This window comes from Hypanus sabinus, chromosome 18 (assembly GCF_030144855.1).
Source record: "Hypanus sabinus isolate sHypSab1 chromosome 18, sHypSab1.hap1, whole genome shotgun sequence".
In the NCBI taxonomy this organism is placed as follows: domain Eukaryota; kingdom Metazoa; phylum Chordata; class Chondrichthyes; order Myliobatiformes; family Dasyatidae; genus Hypanus; species Hypanus sabinus.
This window is the reverse complement of record NC_082723.1, coordinates 71,690,708-71,703,469: the sequence shown is the minus strand read 5'-3', so window position 1 is coordinate 71,703,469 and position 12,762 is coordinate 71,690,708. Positions and strand designations below refer to the sequence as shown.

Sequence of the window (12,762 nt, the reverse complement as noted above, 5' to 3'; positions counted from 1 at the left end):
CACAACCTGGTATGGAAGTTTTCCTGTCCAAGACCAGAAGAAGCTGCAGAAGTTAGTGAACATAGCCCAGCACATCACACAAACCAATTTTCCATCCTTGGACTCACTTTACACCGCACGCTGTCAGAGCAGTGCTGCTAGGATAATCAAGGACACGACCCACCCAGCCAACACACTTTTTGTCCCTCTTCCCTCCGGGAGAAGGTTCAGGAGCACGAAGACTTGTACGGCCAGATTTGAGAACAGCTTCTTTCCAAGTGTGATAAGACTGCTGAATGGATCCTGACCCAGATCTGGGCCGTACCTTCCAAATATCCGGACCTGACTTGCACTACCTTACTTTCCCTTTTCTGTTTTCTAATTATGATTTATAATTTAATTTTTTTTAATATTTACTTCGATTTGTACTTCAGGGAGCGCGAAACGCAGAAACAAATATCACTGATGATTGTACGCTCTAGTATCAATTGTTTGGTGACAATAAAGTAAAAGTAAAGCTGTTGACCTCACAGTCTACTTGGTTATGGTCCTTGTACCTTAGTGTCTGCCTGCACTGCACTTTCTCTGTAATTGCAATACTTTATTCTGCATATATTTGTACCCTTCTGTGGTATTGCCTCAATACACAGTTGTAGTGGAATTATAGGTATGGATGGCATATAAAACAAACTCACTCATTCATTAAGTGTTGTGTGACATGGGTGATCTGGTCTTTCCTTAACTATGATTGTTCTTGGCCAATTTTCTTCTGCAGAAGTGATTTGCCTTCTGGGCAGCGTCTTTACAAGACGGGTGACCCCAGCCATTATCAATACTCTTCAGAAATTGTCTGGCTGGAGTCAGTGGTCATATGACCAGGATTTGTGATCTGCACCAGCTGCTCATACGACCATCCACCACCTGCTCCCATGGCTTCATGTGACCCTGACTGGGGGAGTGGGGGGAGGCTAAGGTGCTACACCTCACCCAAGGGAGACCGGCGGGCTAGCAGAGGGAAAGAGCACCTTAACACCTCCTTTGGTAGAGATGTATCTCCACCCCATCACCCATAATATTAGCACAGTACCTATGTGTAATAATAAGTCAATTTACTAATTTAATTTATCAATTGAGGGCACAGTTATGTAGTAGTGAACTATCAGACTAATGACGCAGAGATCTGGTCAAAAAGCTCCATGATGAGCCAAATCTCAAAAGAACAGCTGCAGAAACTTTTTCAATTGGTTGAGTTTTTTTACACAAAGACATCCACCTGGCTCCTGACGTCCTTTACAGAAGATGACTTGCTGTCCTGGCCCAGCCTGGTCTGTGCGTGATTTCATATCGTTACCTGTTGATTCAAAGCCGGCTTTCCAAACTGGACCACAAGCCACCCAGCAAATCAAACATCCAGTTGTTTAGAGTCAAATGACCTTGCCTGGTGTCTCAGGGCTGGGTGTGTCTGAACCTGTGCCAACGTACCCCTCCCCTGGCACTCCTTCTCTGCCACCTGTCCCACACCCCCTCCCCTGGCACTCCTTCTCTGCCACCTGTCCCACACCCCCTCCCCTGGCACTCCTTCTCTGCCACCTGTCCCACACCCCCTCCCCTGGCACTCCTTCTCTGCCACCTGTCCCACACCCCCTCCCCTGGCACTCCTTCTCTGCCACCTGTCCCACACCCCCTCCCCTGGCACTCCTTCTCTGCCACCTGTCCCACACCCCCTCCCCTGGCACTCCTTCTCTGCCACCTGTCCCACACCCCCTCCCCTGGCACTCCTTCTCTGCCACCTGTCCCACACCCCCTCCCCTGGCACTCCTTCTCTGCCACCTGTCCTATACCTTTCGTCGTTTATTGATCATTGCAGTATGTCTCTCTGGTGCTTCCCTCTCCCTTCCCCTTTTCCCAACTGTGATTCCCCTCTCCCTGCCCCCTTTCCACTCTCAGTCCACAATAGAGACCCGTATCAGTATCAGGTTTATCATCACTCACATACATCATGAAATTTGTTTTGTACAGTGCAATGCATAAAATTACTACAGTACTGTGCAAAAGTCTGAGGCAACCTAGCTATATATAGTCAAAGATTTAAGTACGTTTATTATCAAAGTATGTATGCAGAATACAACTCTGAGATTCATCCTCCCACAGGCAGCCACGAAACAATGAAACACCGTGGAGCGTGTTGAAGAAAACATCAAGCACCCAACGTGCAAAAAGCAAGCAAACAGCACATAGAACATGCAACCAAATGTGAGGTGATGTACTCCGGTAGGTCCAATCAGGACAGGTCTTACACAGAGAGCAGTGAGGAGGACCAACCAGGACAGGTCTTACACAGAGAGCAGTGAGGAGGACCAACCAGGACAGGTCTTACACAGAGAGCAGTGAGGAGGACCAACCAGGACAGGTCTTACACAGAGAGCAGTGAGGAGGACCAACCAGGACAGGTCTTACACAGAGAGCAGTGAGGAGGACCAACCAGGACAGGTCTTACACAGAGAGCAGTGAGGAGGACCAACCAGGACAGGTCTTACACAGAGAGCAGTGAGGAGGACCAACCAGGACAGGTCTTACACAGAGAGCAGTGAGGAGGACCAACCAGGACAGTTCTTACACAGAGAGCAGTGAGGAGGACCAACCAGGACAGGTCTTACACAGAGAGCAGTGAGGAGGACCAACCAGGACAGGTCTTACACAGAGAGCAGTGAGGAGGACCAACCAGGACAGGTCTTACACAGAGAGCAGTAGGGCACTGAGGAGTGTGGTAGAACAAAGGGATCTGGGTTACAGCTCATTGAAAGTGGCATTGCAGGTAGATAGGAGTGGAAAGAAAGCTGTTGGCACGTTGGCCTTCATAAATCAAAATATTGAGTACAGGAGATGGGATGTTGAAGTTTATAAGTCGTTGGTGAGGCCTAATTTGGAATATTGTGTTCAGTTTTGGCCACCGACCTACAGGAACGATGTAAATAAGGTTGGAAGAGTACAGAGAAAATTTACAAGGATGTTGCCGGGACTGAATGACCTGAGTTACATGGAAAGATTGAATAGGTTCGGACTTTATTCCTTGGGATGTAGGAGATGGAGAAGGGATTTGATAGAGGTATATAAAATTGAGGGGTATAGGTAGGGTAAATACAAGCAGGATTTTTCCACTGAGTTTTTGTGAGATTACAACTGGAGGTCATGGGTTAAGGGTGAAAGGTGAAAAGCATAAGGGGGACATGAGGGGATTTTTTTTTTCAGTCAGGGCCATGGGAATATGGAATAAGCTGCTGGCGGAAGTAGTACGTGCAAGCTGGATGTCAGCATTTCAGAAAAGGTGCATGGGTGGGAGGGGTAAGGAGGGCTATGATTGTGGTGCAAGTTGATGGGGTTAGGCAGTTTAAATGGTTCAGCACAAAGTAGATGGGCCGAAGGTGCTGTTTCTGTGCTGTACTTCTCTGTGACACTAATATCAAAAACCAGAGCAAGAGGCCAGTCGTGTTCAGTTCGGTGCGGCGTTGCTGGGCCACTGTAGGCTGAAGAGCCATTCCTTATAGAGCGAGATCGTCTTGATCAAACTGCTCAGAAACAGGATAAGAATAGAGTAAGCAGAATCCTGGAACACATGCAACATGAACCTCAAAGTAGAGTGCCTGAGATTCTTAAACAGGAGAAAATCTGTGGATGGTGGAAATCTGAGCAACACACACAAAGTGCTGGAGGGACTCAGCAGGCCAGGCAGCCTCTATGGGGAGAAAAAGTACAGTCGATGTTTCAGGCCGAAACTCGTCTCCAGTCCTGCCGAAGGGCTTCAGCCCGAAATGTCAAATATACTTTTTTCCATAGATTCTGCCTGGCCAACTGTTCCTCCAACATTTTGTGTGTGTTGCCCAAGAACTTTGTAGAGTCCTGTATTTATTGTGTTTTTATATTATATATGTGTTTTTATCTTAAAATTGTTGTTGTGATGCGCCTCATGTGGTAGTGTAGTGGGTAGTGCTTGTCGCTCTCACTTTCAGCTGCCACTGCTGGCTAGCAGTCTTGTGAAAAGGAGAGCTGAATGTGTAAATCTCTCCCTGCCAATACATAGCCTCTCCAACAGCAAGCCTCATGAAGTGTCTCCTCACTGGTGATACATGGAAAGTGAATTCCTTTTGGACTCAGGCTGGACTGTACAGGAGAGGGAGGAGGTCTGGCCCCTGCACACTTAGGCCTAGTTTCGTGTGGACATGTCAACACATACAAACAAGCTGGATGAACTCAGCAGGTCGGGCAGCATCTATAAGGAGAAGCACTGTCGACGTTTCGGGCCGAGACGCTCGAGGTTGTATATGGTGACATTTCTGTACTTTGAGAATAGATGTACTTTGAACACTGAACTTTGAATGTATGTACCACTATGTTCCTGCAGTCCAGTGTGGTGGATGGAAAGGAAAGATCAAAGATGTGAATTCGTTCCCTGTGGGTGTTTGTGTGGGATGACGTGACTCCAGGTTCATGGATATCGAGTTAAGAGAAGCTAAAGTTGCGCAGACCCCATCCCGGGTTGGCCAGAACTCTTCAGTGGAGTTCATCGGTGTCTGGAGGAGACTGGGCCACGGCTACACCTCAAGAGGTCCAGGATTTTGAGGAGGAGTTCAAGTTCAAAGTAAATAGGTGACACAGTAGCACAGTGGTTAGCAGACCACTATTACAGCAACAGTTCAATTCACACCACTATCTTTAAGGAGTTTGAACATTCTCCCCATGACCATGTGGGTTTCCGCCGGGCACTCTGATTTCCTCCCACAGCCCGAAGACATACTGGTTAATAAGTTAATTGGTCACATGAGTGTAAATAGACTGGAATGGCCTATTACTGAGCTGTATCTAAATTTAAAAAATAAATTTATTATCAGTGTACATATGTATTACCACATACAACCATGAAATTCATTTGCTTGCAGGCATTTACAGGGAGGGAAGAAATACAATAGAATTTATGAAAAGCTAGACATTAACAAAGACTGACAAACAACAAAAGAGAACAAACTGAAAATAAAAATAATTCTGAGAACATGAGTTGTGGAGTCTTTGAAAGTGAATCCATAGGTCATGGAGTCAGTTGATTCAAGAGCCTGATCTTTGAGGGGTAGTAACGAGAAGAGGGGTTGGCCATCAGACCTTAATCTCTTTGGATAGGTGGTCTTCGCAGACATGCCGTTAATGTAGTTTTCCTTTACACCAGGCAGCAGCTTGGTTTTTACAATTCGCAACCTTATTTTCAAACCCCTTCACGACCCCTCCCCAAACACCCCATCTCTGCATCACCAATCCTAGCCTCTTTTGAAACCATGGTTTATCGTGCCCTGCTTTTGATGGCCATTCTTCGCTTCCTGAGCTCTGGAATTCTCCCTAAAACCGCTCTGTCTCTCCAGATACATCATCTGGATAATTGTGTGCATCTCAGTTTTTAAAAATAAGCTGTTTAAAGAGATTAGCTTTATTTGTTGTACGCATATTGAAAATGCATCATTTACGTCAACGACCAGCGCAGTGCTGGGGCCAAGCTTCTGTCACCAACGTAGTGTGCCCACAACTTATTAACCCTAACCCAGATATCTTCAGAATGTCTTTGGAATTGGAATACTAAGAGGAAACCCATGAGGTCACGCTGAATACGTACAAGTTCCTAACAGACAGTGGCGGGCATTGAACCCGGGTCGCTGACACTGTAAAGTGTCAGCTGCTACATTATTATACTGACTTTGATTTGGGTGAATCCCACTTCCCCTTTCCCTAAGGATAATGGGCTGCCTTCTTTTTCCTCCTAATGTTCATGGGGGGAAAAAACCTACCTCATTAACCCTGGTGTGACTCTGTCAGTTTGTTGCCTTGTTGTAAGACGTTACTGTCACTCTGATGGGAGGTGGTGTCCCTCCACACTCACCAGGTCTGGCACAGGTAGACCACCCAGGACTTGTGCTCGCTCCGGACTGGCTGAACGTTGACGCAGGACACGCTGCTTCAGAAACAGTGGAATGTTTTTCAAGGCCTCACTGCTGCTGGCAGATGAGAAACAGACCAAACTGATTTCTATTTGCTCAGCTTGTTTTCGAAATGTAGGATTGCCAGAGCTGGTTATTATCTCGGCAAGATCAGAGAGCACACCAATTTCTCATCGAAGCCAGCCATTTTAATGTGGCGACAAATGGTTTAATTTAAAAGGAGACTTGGAAGGAACTCTGGCATGTTTTAAGAGTGTAGATGAAAGTTGACATGCTGTGTTTTGCTCTTTTAGGTTTCCCACCACATCTGGTAGTCGTAAATTCCTTAAGTACGGTGACATTTTTAAAATAATTTTTTTTTGGGTGGGGAAATGTCAGTAGTTTCAAGATGGTTTGTCTTGCAGGTTTGTGTGAGTTTATACCTTTTCCTGTGTGGTAACAGAGCTTCACCCAGGCTACAGGCCACGCACAAAGGGTGGCATGGTAGCGTAGTGGTTAGCACAACGATTTGGGTTCAATTCCCATCACTGCCTGTCAGGAGTTTGTGTGTTCTCAAAGGGCCAGAGGGGCTATTCTGCACTGTATCTCAATAAATAAAGGTTGTGGTATCACAGTCACAACGTAAATGCTTCTGTGGCCACGAGCACCCAACAATCGCAGGCCTTGCAAGAGGGAACCGAGGGCTTTTCTCGTCTAGCTGTTAGGAGGGTCCTCCCCACCTTGACTGCTACACACAAGCCACTGGACTCAAACGTGAGGTTTTGCAGATGCTGAAAATCCAGAGCAATGCACTCAAAATGTTGGAGGAACTCAGCAGGTCAGGCAGCATCTATGAAGAGGAAGAAGCAATCGACGTGTCAGGCCGAGACCCTTCATCAGTTCTGGAAAGGAAGGGGGAAGCAGCCAGAATGAGAAGGTGGACTGGGAGAGGGAGGACAACAAGCTGGGAGGTGATAGGTGAGACGAGGTGAGGGGGAGGATGTGATCAAATAGTAAGCTGGGAGGTGATAGGTGGAAGAGATAAAGGGCTGAAGAAGAAGGAATCTGAACCGTGGCAGGAAGAGGAGGAGGAGGGACACGAGAGGGAGCCTGTCCTCTCCCTCGGTCTCACCTTTTGTGCTATTTTGATCGGGGCAGACTGACCCTGCGACCTGCAGTCAACGAAGGACATAGTACTAAATTGAACCGAACATTCCTAGACTATTTCAACGACTCTGTGGTTTGAGGTTTTATATTCTGTGTTTTTCACTCGTTTTTTTTAACCATTTGTGCGATTTGTTTTTTGCATATTGGGTGTTTGAAGTTTTCACTGAACAATGTTCCATGGTGTTTCTTTGTTTTGTGACTGTCTGTGAAGAAGATGAATGTCAGGGTTGTAAACTGCATGCGTACTTTGATAATGGCATGATAGCGTAGTGGTTAGCACAATGCTTTACGGTACCAGTGACCCGGGTTCAATTCCTGCTGCTGCTTGTAAGAAGTTTGTACACTCTCTGTGACCACATGGGATTCCCCCCGGGTGTTCCGGTTTTCTCCCACATTCTGAAGACGTACTGGTTAGTAGGTTAATTGGTCATTGTACATTGTCCCGTAGTTAAGCTAGGATTAAATCGAGGGGTTGCTGGGCGATGTGGCACGAAGGGCCTTTACCCCACTGTATGCCAAAAAATAAACTTTGAACCTATCACCTGCCAGCTCGTACTTCTTCCCAGTCCTGGTGAAGGGTATTGGCCTGAAACGTCGACTGTTTAACCCTCTCCATAGATGCTGCCTGACCTGCACATTATGTTTTACTCAAGCCACACAACCCACTGGACTCAAACAAGAGAGGATGCTGGTCCTGTCAGAACCCTGGCCTCCAACTGGTTCTGCTTCACTCAGCCGAGTGAGCAGATTGTTTGATCAATTTCATGGCGGTACTCCTGGTCGCATTAAGTGTGTGTTAACGGTGGTAAGAGCTTTGGTGTGGATAGAATCATTCATTGAGGGGGCCAGTTCGAAGGGCAAGAGCTCCAGACGAGGAACTGCAGGCATTCCCTCACCCTCTGCACTCTCGGAGTTCAAAGTAAGTTTATTATCTAAGTGCACTTATGTCACCAAATACCACTCTGAGATTCACTTTCCTGCTGGCATTCGCAGAAAATACAAAGAAATAATTTTTTAAAAGGAACAAAATAATAAAAATAAATAAGTAATAAGTATCGGGAACATGAGATGATGAGTCCTTGAGGGTCGGTCTGTAGGTTGTGGGAACAGTTCAGTGTTGAGGTGAGTGAAGTTATCCCCCGTTTCACGAGCCTGACGGTTGTTCCTGAACCTGCTGGTGTGGGACCTGAGGCTCCTGTACCTCTTCCCTGACGGCAGCAGTGAGGAGACAGCAAGGCCTGGGTGCTGGAGTCTCTGATAGCTGCTGTTCTCCAGCCAGAGTGGAGTCAGCTTTGGTTGTTGTTTATTCTTTGCGGATTATTACGCTCACCTCTACTCATCCCACTTGCCTGCATTAATTCCATATCTCTCTAAACCAATAGAGGGATATGTCCCCACCAAAAGGAGGTTTAAGGTGCTTCTGCCCTCTGCTAGCCTGCAGGTTGTCCTTGGGCAAGGTGTAGCACCTTGGTTAGCCCCCGATCAGGGTCACATGAAGCCATGGGAGCAGGTGGTGGATGGTCGTATGAGCAGCTGGTGCAGATCACAAGTCCTGGTTATGTGACCACAGACGCCAGGCAGACAATCTCTGAGGAGTATTGATTATGGCTGGGGTCACCCGTCTTGTAAAGACGCCTCACAGAAGGAGACAATGGCAAACCACTTCTGTGGAAAAATTTGCCAGGAACAATCACGGTCACGGGAAGACCACGATCTCCCACGTCGTACAACACGGAGCACAATGATGATCTGTAACCAAGTCTGGATTTGAAGCTGCCGCACCACAGGGGAAAATAACAAACTTTGGAACGATAATGGCATTTGTTATTTCAATCTGTCCACCCCCACCATTTGGGTTTAGTCATCAAATTGCTGTGTGTTAAGAACAATTCATGAAAGCGATCAGGTAACCTGCTTGTATAAGTTGGAGTGAGTTGGTGCTGCGGAGGTGTAATTGCATCACGATGACACAACGGTTGGAGTCATGGCTAGTGTGGAAAGTTGATGTGGGTTACAGTGGGACAGCTGTCCTTGTTCTGTTGGTAATTATTGAGCCTGTTCATATGTTTACGTTTATTTAATCAGAATCAGGTTTCATATCACTGGAATATGTTGTCAAATTCCTTAACTCTGTAGAAGCAGTACAATGAACTACATGATAAATATGGAGAAAAAAGCTTACATTATACTTACATTAACTATATCTACTAAATACTTAAGTTAGTGCAAAAAATAAAAATTAAAAATATAGTGAGGTAGTGTTCGTGGGTTCAGTGTCCATTCAGAAATCTGATGTCAGAGGGGGAGAAGCTGTTCCTGAATCACTGAGTGTGTGTCTTCAGGCTCCTGTACCACCTCCCTGATGGCAGAGGGGAAGAAGCTGTTCCTGAATCACTGAGTGTGTGTCTTCAGGCTCCTGTACCTCCTCCCTGATGGCAGAGGGGAAGAAGCTGTTCCTGAATCACTGAGTGTGTGTCTTCAGGCTCCTGTACCTCCTCCCTGATGGCAGAGGGGAAGAAGCTGTTCCTGAATCATTGAGTGTGTGTCTTCAGGCTCCTGTACCTCCTCCCTGATGGCAGAGGGGAAGAAGCTGTTCCTGAATCACTGAGTGTGTGTCTTCAGGCTCCTGTACCTCCTCCCTGATGGCAGAGGGGAAGAAGCTGTTCCTGAATCACTGAGTGGGTGTCTTCAGGCTCCTGTACCTCCTCCCTGATGGCAGAGGGGAAGAAGCTGTTCCCGAATCATTGAGTGTGTGTCTTCAGGCTCCTGTACCTCCTCCCTGATGGCAGAGGGGAAGAAGCTGTTCCTGAATCATTGAGTGTGTGTCTTCAGGCTCCTGTACCTCCTCCCTGATGGCAGAGGGGAAGAAGCTGTTCCTGAATCACTGAGTGTGTGTCTTCAGGCTCCTGTACCTCCTCCCGGATGGTAGCAATGAGAAGAGGGCATGTTCTGGGTGATGGGTCCTTAATGATGGACTCTGCCTTCCTAAGGCACCAATCCTAGAAAATGTCTTGGACACTACAGAGGCTGCTACCCAAGATGGAGCTAACCAATTTTATTAAATTGAATGACTAATTTAAGTTTGATTATTGACATTTGCACATGTGACCGTTCTGCTAATTGTTAATTGCTCTTGTCTGTTTGCACGATTGTCTTGTAAGTTAGTTTCCATTGTGTTGTATTGTCTTGTGTTTATGCTTTTTGCCGAACCACAGTCAATTCTGGTACAAGACCATAAGATACAGAAGCAGAGTGAGGCCATTTGGCCCATCAAGTCTGCTCTACCATTTCATCGTGGCTGATCCATTTCCCTCTCAACCCTAATCTCCTGCCTTCTCCCTGTCGCCCTTCATGCCCTGACCAATCAAGAATCTTATCAATGTCTTACATATGCATAAAGACTGGGCCTCCAAAACAGCCTCTGGCAATAAATTCCACAGATTCACCACTCTGGCTAAAGAAACTCACATATTGCCGATAAAGTGATTCTGATATGCTGCAGAGCTGGGCTGAGAAGTGGCAGATGGAATTCAGTCTGCAGTTGTGTGAAGCGATTCGCTTTGGAAGGCTGGGCTTGAAAATGGAAATTGGGGTTAATGGCAGGATTCTTAGCAGTGTGGAGTAACAAGGGGCTTGGAGTCCACATCCGCAAATCCTTGAAGTTTCTGTGAGAGTTGAGAGGGTAGTTAGGCGTGTTGGCCTTTGTTAGGGGATTGAGTTTAAGAACCACAAGGTAATGTCACAGCAATATAAAACTGGTTGGAAGAACACCTAGCATTGCGTTCAGTTCTGGTTGCCTCATTTTGGAAAGGATGTGGAAGCATTAGAAGAAGTGCAGAGATGATTTACCGGGATACTGCCTGGATCAGGGAACCTGTCTTGTGACGAAAGGTTGTGTGAGCTAGAGCTTTCTCTCTTTGGAGTGAATGTGGACGAGAGGTGACTTCATAAAAAGTGTAAATGACAATAAGAAGCGTTGATAAAGTGGATAGCCAGCACTTTCTTTCCAGGACAGGAAGAGGGCAAAATGTCAGGGTGATTGGGGAATGTCCGAGGTAGGTTTTTCACATGGAGGGCGGTGGGTGAGTGTACACACTGCCTGGGGTGTGGCACAGGCAGGTATTTTAGGTACATTTTAGAGACTCTTAGATGGGCACATGGATGATAGAAAATGGAGGGGTATATGGAATGGAAGTGTTGGAGTTGGTTAGGAGGTTGGCACTACATCATGGGCCAAAGAGCCTAAACTGTGCTGCCCCACTCTGTGCATGTCCGTGTCTAACTATTCCAATATTTTGCCTCTAGGTCTATTATTCTTGCGGTGCTGTGGTCAGTTCTGAGCCTGAAGGGATTATCCTGTCTCCTGGCTTTCCCATGAGGTACGCCGCAGGCACGCACTGCGTTTGGCAGTTCTTCATCCCGCCTGGAGCTCGTCTCGACTTGCAAGTCTTTGACTTTGACGTGTTCGAGGGCCCAGACGATGAGGGCCGTCAAGCCCCTGAGACAGAGAGTCGGGAGGAAGGAGATTCCAGTTCAGCTGAGAGTCGAGGTTCAGTGCGGGCCAGAGAGCCCCAGAAGCTGCATTCACCCATGAAGGAGACCAGTCCTGGTGGGAGAGTCAAGATCTTGTTGAACGAGATAAACGCTTCAGAATCAAAAGGTTCTAAGGTCGACAACCTGGGCTCCTCTGCAGACAAACAGACACAGAAAGAGTTAGTCAAAGCGTTGTCCCAAATGAACAATTCCTCAGTGAGTGACTCCCCACTTGACGCAGATTCAGCAACGTCCACCCTGAGTGTGGCCCCAGCTGATGTCCCAGTGTCCAGCACTGAGCAACTGGAACTGGACCGTCTCAGGCTGCCTGAAGGCGAGGAATCCCCCGGGACAAACGTCCCAGCCTCCGAACCTCCCGAGGTGTGTCCGGACGACGTTCTGTATATTTCCGATCTGATAACTTTCTCCGTCCGTTTCTGCGGTGACAACTCGCCGGTGAACAAGACGCTGACCTTTGGCTCTCCCCTGGAGATGGTGGAGGTGGTTGTGGAGCTGATCACCACCACGGACCGGGGCCGAGGCTTTCTCCTGCTCTACCACTTTGAAAATGACCTCAGCAATGACCTCCAGACCCCGGTGAAGGTCAGAGGCCACGACAACCTGATCCATTTCCTGGTCATTGGTGGCATTGCTTTGCTATTGGCCGTCCTGCTGACTGCTGTCTGCCGCACCTGGAGGTGAGTTTAAGTTCCTCTTGGACGTGTCTGTTAACTTCTTCTAAAGTTTGGAGATGCAGCGCAGGACAGGTCGCTTCAGCATCGCCCAGCAACCCACCTATTTAACCCTGGCCTAATCACAGGACGATTTACAATGACCGGTCAACCTATTAACTGGTATGTCTTTGGACCGTGGCAGGTAATAGGAGCAGCCAGAGGAAACCCATGCGGTCATGGGTAGGACATACAAGCTCCTTACAGAGGATGCCGGAATTGAACTTGAGCTGTAATAGCGTTGCACTAACCACGTCATTACCGTAGCACTGCAGCGAGTAGACGTGGAGGAAGCAAGCTAAGTATTGTCGTGCGACAGCCTAGTAGTTGGCATGGTGCTGTTATCCTGCCAGTGACCCACGTTCAATTCCCACTGGAGTCTGTGCATTCTCCACAGG

General features: G+C 47.4%; 1 protein-coding gene across 1 annotated transcript in view; it reads left to right on the top strand.

The window, feature by feature from the left end:
* The window catches only part of si:dkey-112e17.1 (uncharacterized), a 79,032-nt gene that overhangs the window by 32,044 nt on the left and 34,226 nt on the right, over positions 1-12,762 (top strand). The window contains exon 2 of the mRNA XM_059943823.1: positions 11,406-12,331. Within this exon, the coding sequence (XP_059799806.1) occupies positions 11,406-12,331 (926 nt within the window). The remainder of the gene's footprint in view (positions 1-11,405; positions 12,332-12,762) is intronic.